General features: G+C 46.3%; 2 protein-coding genes across 7 annotated transcripts in view; one reads left to right on the top strand and one right to left on the bottom strand.

The window, feature by feature from the left end:
• LOC120960013 (mucin-5AC) overlaps positions 1 to 16,438 on the bottom strand; it is a 171,781-nt gene that overhangs the window by 27,081 nt on the left and 128,262 nt on the right. For 5 of the 6 annotated variants that reach the window (XM_040383868.2, XM_040383873.2, XM_040383874.2 and 2 more), the window contains exons 8-15: positions 12,741 to 13,369; positions 4,342 to 4,507; positions 3,841 to 4,222; positions 2,454 to 3,061; positions 872 to 1,027; positions 671 to 804; positions 366 to 595; positions 65 to 286 (exon numbers count right to left, since the gene is read on the bottom strand). In XM_040383868.2, coding sequence (XP_040239802.2) covers positions 65 to 286; positions 366 to 595; positions 671 to 804; positions 872 to 1,027; positions 2,454 to 3,061; positions 3,841 to 4,222; positions 4,342 to 4,507; positions 12,741 to 13,369 — 2,527 coding nt within the window. The remainder of the gene's footprint in view (positions 1 to 64; positions 287 to 365; positions 596 to 670; positions 805 to 871; positions 1,028 to 2,453; positions 3,062 to 3,840; positions 4,223 to 4,341; positions 4,508 to 12,740; positions 13,370 to 16,438) is intronic. The other variant, XM_040383872.2, reaches the window with a different exon arrangement.
• Positions 14,874 to 15,597, top strand: LOC120960014 (uncharacterized). Its single transcript, XM_040383875.2, has 3 exons — positions 14,874 to 15,101; positions 15,169 to 15,416; positions 15,483 to 15,597. The coding sequence occupies exons 1-3, from the start codon at positions 14,972 to 14,974 to the stop codon at positions 15,522 to 15,524; spliced, it is 420 nt and encodes a 139-aa protein (XP_040239809.2). The 5' UTR covers positions 14,874 to 14,971; the 3' UTR covers positions 15,525 to 15,597.

Below are 16,438 nucleotides of genomic sequence, written 5' to 3'. Positions count from 1 at the left end.
CATTGAAAAGGGTGGTTACACTCAAAATCCATTTGTTTTTGGGCACTCACACCCAGGATCTTACCCTCGGGCAAAGATGGGCGTCTCCGGTAGGCTGCAGGACGTTTGCAGCGATCTTTCCTCGCGGGGACTTTGTGCGGTGCGCTTCTGGTAGCCACCGGTGATGACTCTTCGTCGCGAGTTGCAACCGGGCAAATCGGGAGGAAGTGTACCGGGGGCGTGCGGGGATGTCGACGAACCGAACGAACCATTACGGTACGATTTACTGAACCCAGCGTCCATCGACCTGTCAGGGGAGCGGAGCAAGGATGAGTGTTAGTGTTTGTGCATGGAGAGAGAGAGAGAGCTGAATTGTAGCTTCCTACCGTGTTTTAAGCGTATTTATCGATGGTCCACGATGGGGTGGAATTGCAGGCGGGTGATCTTGTTCTCGGTAGCCGTGCAGCAGCTGATCGTGCTTGCTGATACTGCCACCGTTCGGTGTTCCGTTGCTGCTACGATTGCGTGAGCTGATGCGTATACCGTGCATCTGGTGTAGGACTTCGGGCTCTTCCGTCGGTGATGGTGGTAGTGGAGGAAACTCATCACTGTCCTGCTGGAAACGAAACGAACAGAGTTTTTCGTTAATTTTGGCTTCTTTGCTGTCGTTTATCTGAGTGTTTCAGCTAACCGGTTCCGGGCTGGACGAGGGCGGCGATGGTGGCAACGGTCCGAGGCCGGCCTGCGACAGTAGCATTTCTTTGGCACTTTCTGATTTATGAACACCTAGACGAAAACCTAGTGGACGTCTTGCTGGAGGTATGTCTGTGGGAAGAGGAAAATGAAACATCGTGAATAACTGGCCACACATGCACACGTTCATCACACTTACCGGCTACTCTAGCAACGGATATATCACCACGTAATAAAGCACTAATGTTATCTTCTATCTTGCGCAGCGGAACTCCCCGTTGTGTGTCGCTGTCCGCTTCCTCGTCCTCTTCGATTGGCGGGGCCAGTTCACGGCGCGGTGTCGCCAAACCTTCGGCTGTGGAAAAACGTAAAGGTGGAAAATATGTAAAGTTGAGTACAAGTTTCGGTGTCGGTATGCAAGCTTGAGTAGCAGCTTGTGTGCAACTTTTCAGATTGCGTACAAGAAAACCATGCAAGATTTATCGTTTTGAGGGTTTTAACGGAGGAAAATTTGTAAATTGAATAGCTGAGTTAGCACAATCACAAAGTACAGAAAAATATTCCATTATTCAATAATTTTCCTATTAAAACATTGATAGGTAACATAACAATAATGAATTAAAAACTTTTAGTATACCGAAGTGTATCTTGTCCAACTAAAAAAAACGAGCCCATTAACGGGAAAAAGTGAAAACTTTTTTTTACTAATTACACAAAAGTGCCCGTGTCCACGTTATAATGACACGGGTATCATCATCTCCTCCCCATTCCTTATTCGTTATCATTCTTCTCCCGCAATTTTCTTTGCAAGGTTTCTGCCGGATGACCTACCTAGCACAACGGAACAACAAGGCGGACGGAAGGAATGTAACTGACAAAGAAAAGGACCCTCTTCTTTCGCCTGTCCATGACGGCATCCAATCTCTTTCTCATACACTTACGGTTGCAGAAACATTGGAAGTATCTCGGGGACCGGTCAGGTAATGGGTGAGCAAGTGTCGTAAAAGGTGGTGAGGTGAGTTTATATTTTGAATGGTTAAGAGGCCGAAGCCCGAATGAAAAATGTACCCCGCTTCCCTCATTGGTCTAACAAAAACACCCTACACAGGACTTGGCTGCACTACAGATGCGGTGAAAGCATGGATGAGGCAAATGCCTTTTCCTAATTTTCAACCTTTTTGTCATTTTTGGCTGGAAAGAAGCAAGGTAGCGAAAAATTAGCCCACCAAGATTTTCCTCTTTGGCACCATTGCCAAACCCAAAACAAACGGGTTGGTATGGACATTAGACTTTGCATTCTTGGCGCCTCTAATTAACTGAGCACGGGGCTGATGATATCGGTGTGTTGCGCGTAAGCAGCTTAACGTTTTCTGGTGGCAAAAATGGACGGTCGGATGGAGCTTTTGGCGAGAAACGAGAGTCTAATTAGCACAACAGTGTGCAGCAGCAAATTCATGAAATTCAAGAAAAGGGAAGGGGCGTTTGCTTCCGATTGCTCCAACCGAAAAGGACAACACACACCGCAACGATGTTGTCAATGTTGTTGTGGCCGGGATGTAACTAAAGTTGGTGTTAAGATGGGTGGCCAACGGCAGTGGCTTCCTTAATCGACCTAATCAATCTCCCGCTTCGGGTGGCTTAATGGGAATAAATGTGAAGCTTGGCAACAGCAGCGTTCTCGTAAGTAATTTATTCCACACTCCCACCCACCAGAGCTCCCCCCCTCCCAAAAACCGATCCAATATACCAAAAAGCAACGATTTCACACTGACGGATCTTACCTGTTGCGGAGGATGTAAGCGGTGGCGTAATGGTAGGCAGCGAGGATACACGCAGCAGCGGATTGTCGGACCCACTGGCGCTCGATACGCCCGGACCACATCCGTTCAGATGGTTGCCAGTGGTTCCACCGTTGGTGGAAGCGCCGGCACCACCACCACAACCACCATTGCTGGACGAAGTGTCCAGTGCCTGTAGCGCGTCGAACGTCGAGCTGTACGTCTTAAACTCGGTGTACCGGGCCGACACGACCGGTGGTTGCGATGGTGCGGCTGATTGCGGTTGATTGGTGCCCGAAGGTCCGGAACCGATGTTGACAATGCTGGTACTGCTAGCACCGTTGCTGCTGACCGTTGCCGTTGCTGCTGCTCCAGCTGCCTGTTTGGTGCTTTTGCTCAGACTACCACCACTGCTGCCGTGGTTGAGGAGCCCGTTCAGTACTACGGTCCCGTGATGCTGTGAAGGTGCAGCACCGAGCGGCGAGGAGACGTGAGGAGGATGGTGCACCGGCACCGGCGAAGGATAGCTTCCGGTCGGTGTGGTGATCTTTATAACATTAGTTGAAAGCTCTGAGGTAGTAGGTGAACTTAAGTCTAATGATAATCGTGACCTGAAAGTAAAGCAACAGAAAACACATACAATTTAGCGAGAAGCAGCAGCAAGATTGTTTGTCTATGTACTTGTGTCGCTCTCTGTTTTTTTTTGGGGATGGAAAATGCACTCCTGCATCATGACGACGAGGGGTGGTATATCCTGAGGAGAAATGAGTTCCCCTGTTTTGAGATTATGTTTGTCCTTCCGGAAGACGAAACAACGGCCGATCTCATCAGCAAAATTACGGCGCTATTATAGTGCGGCAGCAGGAATGGTTTTTGAAAAAGCGTTTTGAATGCTTTCATAAAATAGCTTTTTTTCGCTTTCCTTTCGGTACGGCAGAACTTTCGACACAAACGCCATGAGACAAGGAGGAAACGGCGGAACAACTAGCCAACTCATCATCAAGTGTTGGTGTGGTTGCTTTCATGCCTGCTTGCCTGCCTGCATTTATTTTGGCCTTTTGAGTTCGTTACCATCCATCCCGCCAGGCTATGCAACCAAGAGAGAGAGAGAGAGAGATGATGATAAGAAAAAGCCTTTTCCCACATTCTCCCTCATTTTGGGTTCTGCTCGTCGTTGTAAGAAGCCACTTTAATCATGAAATTGGGAGCAGGCAATGAGTTTAAACGGAAGAAACCCTTCCGCCTGTCTGCCTCTGGGCTGCCAAGGCCGAAAGATGAAAGACTCCAAACGCTGACGATGAAAGGCTGATTGCTGCCTGCTGCTCTACTGCGGGTTGATTCTTGTGCAGTTGTTGACTTAATCAACACGGCGTTTCCACGCCACGCTTACCTTGGGGACAGTACGGAGCTGGGTAGCTTCTGGGGTGCCGAGGGTGATGATTTGAGGAGCGACACACCACCGCCAAGCCCGCCAGCCTTGTTCGCCGACGATAGGCCGAGATCGATGCTGTGGCGTGATTTGGGCGTGATCATTGACGCGGGAAAAACGGGACTCGGGAGACCACGCAGGATGTGATCGTCACCGAGCGAGTCGGGCCGTTGCGATTTGTGCTGCTGCTGCGGCTGCAGCTGCATGGGATGCGAAAGAGCGTCCGGAAGGATGTTGGGCGCTTCCGAGTCGAGGCTGGCAAGCCGTTGCCGTTGCCGACGTCCCTTGCGTATGATGTACGTGCCGCGCCCGCTAATGTCCGGGATATGTGGTATAAGGTCGTCTGAAGTACGCAGTGAAACAGGGAGAGAGAGAGAGAGTTAATACAGTTAGATAAACGAAAAAACAAAGAGGAAATGTTTGAGAGAGGGCATTGGTGAGAGTTGTTTCCTTTTTTATTACCAGAGTCAGAGTAAATGGACGCCGCCTCATCCTCGGTACTGCAGATTGGTATGTCCGGTGGATCGGGCCACTCGTTCGATTCGCTCTTGATGTTGCTGGGCGTCGATTCCAGGCTTGACTGCGAGCTGGTCGCGTGCTTGGGGCCAGGTTTCCGTCGGCCAACCACCTGCAATGATGGGAAATAATAGGAGGGATGAAATGGGGTTTGGCTCAAAACTTTGAATTGTTTATTGATGGGAAAAAAGCAAACAAAACAAACAAACTATTGCATGAATTATTGCAAGCATGGTGTGTTCGGCGAGACGTCGTGTTCGGACGGAACTCCCAGGTATGTTGTTTTGAATATTGAATACACAGAGCCACGCTGTACAGGACAGGAAATGTAGAGCAACAAATCCAACATATCACTGTTCAATTTAACACGGTCCTCAGGACTACAGACACGAAAATTGACTTGATTGGAAGGCAAATGGCCACGGGAGGGAGTTTAACATTTCACTTTCCTAACTCGACCTCCAGTTGTCTGGCTGTCAATTTACATTAATTTAATTTTTTGTTTAATTTACCACAATTGAACCGCGGGGAAGTGAACGAGAAAGAATTCACTTGAACCATTTTTGCTCCGAAATTATGTGAAGCAGAACAGTAGAACTTCATGAGAAATACATGATGCCCAAACGCTGACCGGTCTAATTCTTGGAACAAGCGAGAGGGCTGGAGCGATTGTTACCGGAAGTCTGGTGCAGGTTTTAGTTCCGTGTGAAGAGCACGTGTTACCCATTCGTATGTGTATATGTGTGTGAGTTAGTCTATGTTTGACCTTTATGTTTTCCCCAACCGGCGCTCCTTCCTTCCTTAAACCGGGTAGTGTGTTTCTGTGTGTGTGATCTTTCCAGAACTGTCAGTGCATTAGCGACGCGGTAAGGTAAAGGTTTCCGAGTGTCCGGAGAGTTCAGGACATTGACAAATGAAGCTAATGATGCTGGACGGGACGACGTCCTTGTGGGTAGGTACGCTTTGTGGCACATATGAACATTTGAGGTCACGTCAAGCGTTGTGTGAAGTGTCCCTAGTACCTTGAGAAAAGGGGAGATAGACGTGTGGTTTTTGCAGCGCGCTCGGGATATCCCACCTCCGGGGACCTAGAGAGGGAAGGTTAGCACGTCGTCTTCTCGTGAAGTCTTCTGTCGGAGGCTGTGGGGAGACAAATGTGCTGCGAAACTTTCAGTGCCCTAGGCGGGCATATTACAGAAGGCACCTGATAGTTAGTGCCATTTCCTGTCAACCACATTTCAACCAGGTAATCTAAATCGGTTAACTGGGACAAGGCGGAGCAGTTAGTTTGGTTATGTGGTAAGAGTTCTCTAATATGTGGGGATCTGAAGTTTGGTCATGAGGTCTAACGAACTGTGAAATTCCTAAGTTTATATGGTACATTACATCTACAGTGAAGGTATTTTTCATCCTATTTAAAGGGCGATTCCACCTTCTAAGCGTACAGTTGCCCGAAAATTGTTCTAACCGAACCGGCAAAAGTGCATTGACAACACAGCACACAGAGAGCAAGAAAGCAAAAGTGGTCGCTAAATATTCAAACCATGCCAAAAAGTTAAATGTGTCAACAGAACTCGACATCGACTCGAGTGACAGGAGTAGCAGTTCGCGCGATCGGATCGGTCGGTATCGCAAATAATTGCAAACGTTGCCTTCCATTGCTTTCCCCGTCCCGGCAAGTAGTATGCTTGAAAAAGTTTCGCCAGAACGAGATGAAACAGCACAAACATCGGGTCCAATCGGAGTGGAAAAACTTTGCAATATTAATGCTGACGTTGATGTGCTAAATAACGGATGAAGCTGTCAGTCGATCGTTTTTCTCCACCGGCATTCCAGGAGTGGGCAGGCACAATTTCCATCTACTTTTGCCATTTTAGCACGGCCATTCGCAATCGCACGGCACGGCATATCAGTTGAGTGCAAGGAAAACAGTTTGATGTGCTGGCGTTTGCTGTGCTGCCCTGCATTTTCCTTGAGATGAGATGCATTTTCAGTGGAACATCATAACCCTCTCCGGCCAATTAGGTTGACCTTTTGCGCACAGGCAACAGCTAAGCGAAGAGGAAATTCAACAGATTGTACCTTGCATCATAAAATACACTGTAGCACACGAATGGCAAAAAGGCAGAGTGAATTGTTCGCAGAAATGTTTCAACATACGGTGAAAGATTTTCGAAACTTGTTCCCGCCTTTCTCGATCGTCCTTAGCAGTTTGCGCTCTTGCCGGCCACAACCGAAGCTATGCGGCTATGAGTTTTAGAAGCTGGTGGCTTTTAATTAAACTTTTCACCTAAAAAAACCCCATTGAATACTTTCTACACTTCCGAGAGGTAGTGATGAAATGCAAACAATGCAAACAGCAGCAGCAGCAGCAGTAGCAGGAAGAGCAAGCAAATGGAAGATTAAAAGGCTCTTACTGATACACTTTTGTTGCAGGCGACTGCTGTAGCGCTGTGGCATCAGTGCGCTTTTAATTGCTGGCAAATGCAACAGAATTTGATCCTCTCTCTCTATTTCTCTAACTCACCATTTTACCGATCCCAGAGGGCATTGCTTTCGAGGAAATTTATCACACGCTTTCCATCCAATTGTGCCGCATACCAAGGGGGGAGGGGGGGGGGGGCATCGTCTCTTCTAACCAATGATCTGCGATCGCCTTCGCGCTGGGAGTGGGCGAAATCCTTTTGAAAATGCATTTAAATTTGCCTTCCCTTTAATTTGGCAAACCAGTCCGCGTCCGCATCGGGGCGGCACTCTGTCCTGCGGGCCAGTCTTCGGTGCGAATAGATAATGCGAAAATGCTTGTGTACAATTGGTTGGGAGGGTGGTGGTATCTGTGGTGGTGTGGCGCGGGCAACCAAAAGTGCATTATCTTCGGCGGTGCAAATAACTGGCAAACCGGGAAAACTCTCGCATAGCAACAGCAGCGCAAGTTTTGCTTGCCGTTTCATGTCGCGGGGCACGGTGGCAGTCCGAGGGGGACGCTACATTACGAAGTGAATTCAAAATTTGGTAGCTTTTCATGGTGGAAAAGTTGGTGGTGGGTGGTGGTGCGCGCACTCTCAAATGTAGGAGGTGTACCACCGCATTATCATTCGACTATCACCGGTGCTAGAGAGGAGAGAGTGTGGTGGAATTTGCATCTGGCAGCAGACAACAAAGGAATGTTTGTAGCTGCAGGTTCTGGCCACTCGGTATAAATTGCACGGCGGTGGTACAGCTTCCACGCGGTTTGATACGGTTTCACCGTGGCTGGCTGGCTGGCTGGCTGGCTGGATGGCGTGGTCGAAGTGGTGCAAATGTGTAATACCGCACTTGAAAACGGAATACAAATGTGTAGCACGACGTGTGAGTTTATGTACAAAATATAGAATCAGACCTTTGATTATTGCTTCTCTATTGCTTCCAGGGGCATTTTGGGAAATGGGAGGAAGTTTTTGCCCTTTAAAGGGTTTACCTTTCCGTAGCAAATGGTAAAAAATCTTATATGATAAAGACTTAATTTTACATTTGTTTAAAATTAAAACCCAACATCCTCACTGATTGCATCAATTCTGGTGTTGATAACGACCCTCAGCAAGCTCAACTATTACGATACATTTCCTACCAGGATTACCATTTCTTGAAAGATATCTAAACATCCCGCGCGCTAGACAATCAAGCTACAAGCAAACTCAACGCTGTACTTCATCTATTATGCGATACAATGCCATCATTTGACACCTCGTGTAGTGAAGGTGTTGAAAGGCAAATAAAAACACCGACACCTCTCGCACAACACACCACAACACACGGTATCATCTATCGCCCCAAGTGCATATATCGAGAGACCCGGCAGCAACAACCAGCCCATAGGGGAATAAGATGGCTCAGGTTTTTCGCCACCACTATCAGTTCCATTTGTGCAAAGCAGTCCTAATAAAGGGAAGCGAACAAACGAACCGAATGCGACTTGACAGTGGTCCCACCTTATCGCCCACCGGCAAGGATGCGATGCGGTGACTGTTGCCAGGTGAGTAGATAGTCTCCCAAGCCTAAAGATGCTGCTTATACTCATGCACACAGTATGCTGCTGTTTGGTTCGATAAGCTTGATGTTGCGTGCATCGTAGAATGCGGTGCCGATGCAGATGTATAGTTATTTCTGCCTCTGTTTTTTGTGTGCGGAAAGAGCTTTAGGATGTGGCTTTGTAAAAAAAACCGGGGACAACAGCTATATTTAGGGCATACGCTGCTGCACTGGAGCATCGTCGAGATCGTGACAATGCATTCCAATGAGCCGACAAATCATAATAAGTGTTGTTGTCGGTTTGGTTTGCGGTTAGTGCACCATTTATGCAGTTGCCTCTTTATTCGAAGGTGATTTCCTGAGAGCGAACAACCAAATAAGAAACTAACACACGTTTTTAGGTTTCTTATTTAATATTGTAATTTTTACATTTTAATATTATGAACCAATTTTAGGAGCTAATTGTGCAATATTAACTAATTTTGTAAAAAATTAACATTCAAATTCTATTTAGCGTTTAATATAGAGGCTTAGACGTTTGTGTGCCTATTTTCATCCATTTTATCTCATTGTGCGCTTCCGTTTCCCTTCTTTTTTTGGAGTATGTCGCACTTTAGCGCACGAACGGTGTTGCCACCTTGTGTTGCGAAAAACTAGGGTACAATATCAACGATAGCGGACGATAGCGTACCGGAAGCTGTCCAAGGTTTTGTTTTCCTTTGGCACACATATCGTTGCTGCAACGAATAACACAACACATACACACACACAGACACACCCAAAGTTTCGCGAGCATCGGTGGCAAACCGGAAATCGAGTGTCTCGTGTGTACTCTTTTTTAACGGCCCAACACACTATGCAACACATCCGCGTGTGCAAAAAGGATCCCCCAGACCTTTTGTTCGGGATTTCCCTCGAGAAGCATGCATACACTTGGGCGGTTGGTTTGCAGCGGTATATATCACACCCGGCCAGCCAGCCAGCCGGGTGAACGACACAAAAGTAGGCCAAAAACGGCCGCTTTTCGACCCCAAAACACCTTCTACCGGTGTACGGAGATGCAGATTGGTAGCAGTTTTGCGCCGCTAGGATTAATGGGAAGGTTCTCCTGGGTTTCTCCTTTTGTTGCTGGTGAGGAACTGGTGCCAGATAGTGTGTATCGTGGTGTCTCGGCGGAGAGAAAGAAGAATATGCTTCTGGTTGGAAAATGTTGTCATCGAAGCCTATGCCAGTATGCCGCACAGGGACCGGCGCTTGGTGCTTCGTGAAGGTATGCAAATGAGTTATGCGAAGTCAGTAACGATTGGTTGGTTGGATAAAGGATTTGCAGCAACATTGTTGCAGCATCCGTCTAGGGGAAAAGGGTAAAATGGCACCTCAGCACAGTTCAATAAGCTTGGCTGTGTTTGGGGGGAGATGTCGATTGCACCAGACATTTCTGACATTTTCGCTCTTCAAGGAATTAAAAATGCTTCCTTTCAATATGGCAATGATGATAACGCGAACTGATGCTGAGTTGAACTAAATCATACTAAAATGCTAAAAAAGCACGACATTCTCTTCCACAGCTTGGATCCTCTTCGGTATTGAAACTAGACCTCTTACCATATGTCATTTCAACCTGCCTCAAACGCACGAGCGCATCTCCATGTCCACTTAAATATTTATGTATGCCATTTCGTTTGCCGAAACCTTTGTCAAACGGCGAAACAGATGGACGCAGGAACTCAGTTAACCCTCAAAACCCGCGCATCCTGCTAGCGCGTATCCGTGTCGTCCAGCGTCAAGGAACGAAGGTCACACAGTCCCCCACTCCCCCCCCCCCACCGCTGATGCGATAACGCACTCTCGACGTGGAGCAGAAGAAAATTTATACCCCAAAATACAATGTCCTATTTGAAGTGGATACAATTAAGTAAATGGTGCCGAGAGATGGTGCCCCCCCAAATCGGCGTGATGCTTCTCGCTATTGGACAGTTGACCGATTCGGGGTTGGACATTTCTTGGACAGTTCTTAGAAGCGGGGAAACGAAATGACCCAAAGCGAAAGCGCCTGAAAATATGCAATAACTCCAAAAGGGCAATAAAAGATACAAAAGGTCATAATCAGGGGCTCTCGATCGAGCGAGAAGATACGCATGTGGCTCGTTTAACTTGCCGGTGTATTCATTTTTCTTTGGTTTTTTGGTTCGGACAGCCCCCATATCTTCCAATTCCAATCCAATTTGTGACCGCGTCCGTTACCGGCCACATAACACACACACACACTAACACTCACATACTTATACACACCCGACCGACGATTAGGCATTCTTCTCTGGTGCGGAACATAAATTTACGCCAACTTGCCAATAAAGCATACACTGCCAACATGGGCCAAAAAGTTGCCGAACCTTTTGCTGGGCGGCAGGGGTGTAGGTGGGTAGATATGGCCATAAGAGGAAGCTTCAGCTGGTTGTTGCTGCGTACTTTGGATACCCTGTCTCCAATCCCCTTGAAGGTAGATGAAACGAGGCGTCATATTTCACATCCCGTCGTTTTATAAATAGAGATGAAAAGTGTGTGATAACGGGCCGCCGCGTGAGGTACACAAACACGTACGGGTGGAAATGGATCCTTGGCACGAACGCATCACGAGAACGGTTTGATGATGATGGTGCGCGTGTTTATAGTGCCCCGGTACAAAGTAGTTTGGTGGTCGCATCTTCCCGGCAGTCCTGGTCGGTTCAGTTCCCCCCCCCACCCCCCTTCGCTCTATCATCACTCTATCTATCTCGCTGTGTGTGGTGGCGGTGGTCGGTCATTTTCGGTTGTGCTTGTTAAAAACGACATATGAGAGCATGGAAAATAGACCCCCAGGGGTATGGAGTGAGCGAGTGAGGTTGTCAGGGACGTTTTTTTTTGTGCTGTAACCGTTTTTCTTACGAAACCATAGGATACTTTTCATAATTGAAATTGCCAGCTTTTGATGAACGGCACGTGCCAGGGTGGCTGGCTTTCATTTTTTGGAAGATTGTGCTGGGGAAAAGCTTTCCCGGGAGCTTTTCCCAGTTCCAGTGGGCGGAATGATTGATATGCGGGATGAACGGAAGCGGTGGAAGAAAACACACATTAAATGTGTTAAGTATAAGAATCCTTTGTCATTTGTTTTAGATCAAATAATTGGTAAAATTATGCATTTTTGTTGTGAAATAAGAAGTTTAAAATTCAATAAATATTAAATGAACATTATGAAGGATTGTTATGTACACCGAAATAATCGAAATGTGGGAACACAGCGAGGGGAGCGTGTTTACATGCGCTTACGATAACAGTAACCCTCATTTCCATTCCAGATCTGGGGGAAACTTTCATCACAATCGTTATGACGGTTATCGCTCTTATGATTATTTTATCGCTGGAGAAAGGTGTATCTTTTCCCTTTTTTTTGTACGCTGTGCTAGGGGAAATGCGGAAAATATTCGTTCCCTATTTTTGTGTTCCATCTTTGTGGCTTATTCTTGAGGGAGAGAAATGATTCAAACCTTCAACAGAAGGATGCAGGGTATGAGAATTTTAAATTGGTACAGCCGGATGTACAATGTTCGTTTCTGATTTACATACATATACTCTCCCGTCATTTAAATGTCTAATTTGACAACATATTTAAAAGCATGTTTTTCCTAGTAAGTGACACTTTAACTTCATTTTGCTTTTAAAAAACAGATTTCAGAGATTTATCAAGCTACCCAAATTGAGCACAATCTAGGAAGTGGACGAACATGTAGATAACGATCAAAACAACAAACAAAGCTATAAAGTTAATCAGACAACATTACTTGAATATACAATGGAATGCCGAGGAACGAATAGGGCAGAGAGAAGGAGAAAAGAAACAGTTAAATTCACGATAATTGAGATCCAAAGCAGGGGTTACCCCATTTTCCCATCCGTTTCAAGGGTTGTGAACATCCGACACGCAACACCGTAAAACGCAACAGTGTGTGCTAGTAGCCAGCCTTCTCGCGCGGGCACGTACAAAAAACGTGTTCCATACTTCCCATAATCCTTTTCCCTGCAACGATACTACCAGAGGACCTTTCTACTATCAACGCGAGGGAAGGGGGGACCCAGGCGGATCGCTACTAAAACGAGGTTAGCATGTAGATTATCGAAATCGGTTCGGTTAACACGCCTCATTAAGTGATGGCGGTGGAAAATCCGGGACGGTTGGATATAAATTTCCTCAACCCAGGAAATGCTTTACCTTCGTTTGTTTGTTTGTTTACGAATGCTAAAAAAAGTACTAATCGCTGCTAATAACAAGGCCATGCGGACACAAGGGCCCTACCACCTACCTTCGAGCTGATGGCGGTGGAGCTTTTCGGCGTGGTGGCGATGAGCGGATCGCCAAAGCTGGCCGGATCGTCCAGATTCACCTCCCAGGCGATGCTGTGCCGTTTCGACGGTGTTACCGGTGCGGAAAGGGACGGAGGCGGAGGTACTGTTGGTGGTCCGGGTGGTGGTGGAAGGGAGGATTCTTCGAGTGAATCGTCGGAGAAACGCTCATCGTCGCTGTCACCGCCCGGTCGTCCGGCCGTTCTTGACGGTAGCATGACACCACCGGCCGATGAGGGTAGGCGATGACTGCGTGCTGCATGGTGCGAAGCACCGACCGTAGACGACACCGGAGGTGTTACTGCTGCTGCGGCCACATTTTGGTGAAATATTCGGCTCAACAGTGAGTTGACGGGGGTGCCACCCTGGAGCGGTTGCAGGTGTCCGTGTGTGGGCGACAGGGACGATTCGTTGTACTCGGACTCGTTGTTCTCGGGCGAGGAGTTTTCCTGCGACGAGGGGGTGGAGTTGTCCGACGCCGGAAACCGGTGGCGCTCCATCGAACCGGACAGGGTGCGGGGAGGCATGCGGCGGGTTGGTGACGCTCGGCCGGGGTAGATCGTCACGGGGTGTTCGTTGAGGATCGGTTCTGCAATGGAGGATGATTCAAAAAGGGAGAAATGAGGCGTCAATTCTTCCAATATTTATTAATCAACCAAGAGATGAATTGGGTTGCCACTGGGAACAGTCTTTAAAGAAAAATGATATAAATTGTTCCAAAGAATTCAGATAATGGTAAAATTGACCTCCTTTGAACAACTGAACAGAAGCCTGAATATCCTTCTCAGAATATGTCAGGCACTTCTTTGAAATAGCATTTCTTTTCCGGCAAACTTCCGGTGAGATGTTTGAATGTTTGAATGTTGTGAGAAGCCACCAACACCTCCACAGCCGTCTGTAAGTTCTTTAGCAGCACATTAATCATGCTTACCCTTATCATTCTAAAGCCTCCTTGCAAACTGCGACCCACCTACCTACACTGCCAGCAATCCACCAGAAAGCCCCGACCTAGAAAAGCCTTCTTTGGCGGGGTGTCAAATATCGCTTCGAGAGTTAACAGGCGCTCGTTTTGCGTGTGTATTTCTACACACGTAAATAAATGCGCCTTTGATTTTGTCCCTACCCTATCATGATCACGCTTGATCATAAAACTTTATTAGCAGTTACTAAATCAGCATAGACGCTGTTTCCAGACATTTCGTGTTAACAATGGTGGATGGTTGGTGGATGGAAATCGGAGGAGGGTATTATGTGTCCACATGCCACCAACCGAAAGGATTTACAATACAGCCTTGAAAAGGAGAGCCAATAAAAAGGGAATAGAAGTCTGAATGGGTAGGGTTAGAACAGTAAACCAGGCTAGCTAGCGGCTTAAAGGTCTCCGGCAATCATATAAATCAATGGCCAGCATGCCTTAAACAAGACGCCATAAATGCATTTCCGTCTGGAGGCGGTGTCAATCTGAACGTTTATTTCCGGCCCATGTTTATGGTCACCTGTGTCTGTTTTGCCAGGTGTTTACAACATGTTGCTACACAGTGCAACGGGTGTGTTTTACAACTGCAAATACCTGCTTTCGTGCTTCGTGTTCGTTTTGGATTCTGTAGTGCCATAAATTGAACATTACAGTTGGTGCTTTGTATTAAATGTCTTCAATATTAAATCGTATTATTTAGGGTTAAATGATTTAATTGAATAATTTATTTTCGAAAACGAATTACTAAATAGAAATAAAGAGCTACTCAATTTGTCTTTACAATCCCCCTACCAGACGAAGGAAATAATGATCGGGGCTGCAATCATTGAAGTGAGCCAAGCAATAACCAACCATTTGATTAATGTTTGTCTAGCCGGTGTAAATACACAAACACAAGCAGACACAAAACGATGAAAAGAAGTAATACAGATCAATCAGTGCTCCCAGCGCCACCCAACCAGTCACAGCCAGCAATTGCGAATCAAATGGATGATTAAACGATGATTTCGCTCGCTTCATCTTATCGTCTGGGGGTTTCCCATTCCCGCGTAGTATCAATCGATAGGAAAGAAAGCAAAACAATCCACAGGGAGCCGCAGCATCAGACGCCGAGGTACGAGGTACGACCAGTGCCGTGTCAGTGTCGTACCGATCGTTCTCGTGGCAAGTAGCGTGTTTTTTATTTCATCACAGTTTCATCGCTATTCGTTTGCAATGGCTGGTGCAGGTAGCAGGGCAGGTGAAGGTGGTCAATATTTTCTAGTCTGCTTGATTGGTGCAATCTTAATTGGAGCCACTCGTGGCAGCCCCTTACCCGAGCGGGAGGATGTGGAAGGAAGCATGGGTATGGTATTTCAGAGCAAGCTTACGTAGTCGTGAACCCGTATTGACGGTGTCCATCCGCTCTATAGATACCGATCGAGTGAACAGTTTGGCCGCAACGACTTCTACAGAAGGTAGCACCAGTACCACCACCACCACCGAGTATCCGTACGCAGCGATAGCCAAGCTTTACGCTAAACCTCGCGACAAGGTAGGAACGTTAGCGTACTCGTCCGGTGTGCACAAGTTCCGGATCGGACCTGGGGAGGATGAGCAGAAGCGTCTACTCGAGGAGTATCACTATCATTTCGAAAGGGTGGAAAAGAATCTACCGCCGGTAAATATGTGTGTGTGTTTATGTTAGATTGCACAAACATTTTACACGAAACTTTTGCTTTTGCAGACGACGGAGCGATACAATTTTGCACCACCGAATAAATATTAGACTGCTGTAACAGTGCCAACGAAAAAAAGGAATTGAAATATATGGCCTATTGAAGGTGTTCGAAAGAATGAAACTCTAGTTCATTATCTCCGCAAATCACCAACACTTAGAGTGATGGGAAACATCCATGTTAATAGGAACAGAATATAACTGGTTACTTTTTATGGAATAAACCTGCTAGGTTCTTAGAACCTATTTCAGGGTGATATTAAAAAAATCAAACTTTCTCATAGGGTTTCAAGACGTACGAAGTTCAACAATTCCCAGCGTTAATAAGTATGACAGCAAATTATCAATATTGGGATCCTTTCCATTTTAAGTTCGTAGGACGAAATTTCAGCCTGTCAGCTGTTTGCATTGTATAGCAGTTTTCGAGCAGCTATCAAAGTGGGAATAATATATATGTGGGCTTATCCCAAGGTGTTTGAAATAAGAAGGCTGATTTTTATCACTTCTGTTTGTTTAGCCATTTTTTGAGCAGGTACTCGAATCTAATTCTAGCTTTTGAGGCTAGAATAATCTAGACTGAAAACAGCAGGCTAGTTTTATGTGTGGTTTTGTATGGAATGTTTACATGATTTCAGCCTCCAACTGTCAAACTCCATACAAAAAACTGACTAGAATCGTGAAGGGCCCCACAGTCAGAATTCAATAGTTGAACGCTTTTTAGTTGAATGCTCGATAGTTGGCTGACTGTTCGATTAAAAAGCATGCGTTTGTATAGAAAACCCGGTTTTTGAAAAATTCACAAAAATCTCATGGTCTGCTGAGAAAAATTTCATAATTTTGTTGTATGGAAAACTTCATTCCAAAAAAACTAGAAACTAAGAAATCTGGATTCAATATTGTCGTTTTCTTCATTCCAAGTCACTAGAAATTACGAAATCTGGATTCTATAAACTCGTTTTCTTCAT

Source organism: Anopheles coluzzii, chromosome 3 (assembly GCF_943734685.1).
Source record: "Anopheles coluzzii chromosome 3, AcolN3, whole genome shotgun sequence".
NCBI classification, from domain to species: domain Eukaryota; kingdom Metazoa; phylum Arthropoda; class Insecta; order Diptera; family Culicidae; genus Anopheles; species Anopheles coluzzii.
Note: the sequence above shows the minus strand (reverse complement) of the source record. Positions and strands in the feature narration are given on the sequence as shown.

Bases quoted from the DNA above. Each gene is read 5' to 3' on its own strand.
- LOC120960014 (XM_040383875.2), top strand. From the start codon at position 14,972: ATGGCTGGTGCAGGTAGCAGGGCAGGTGAAGGTGGTCAATATTTTCTA. The intron at 15,102-15,168 runs GTATGGTATTTC...TCCGCTCTATAG, and splicing joins GGATGTGGAAGGAAGCATGG to ATACCGATCGAGTGAACAGT. The intron at 15,417-15,482 runs GTAAATATGTGT...TTGCTTTTGCAG, and splicing joins TGGAAAAGAATCTACCGCCG to ACGACGGAGCGATACAATTT.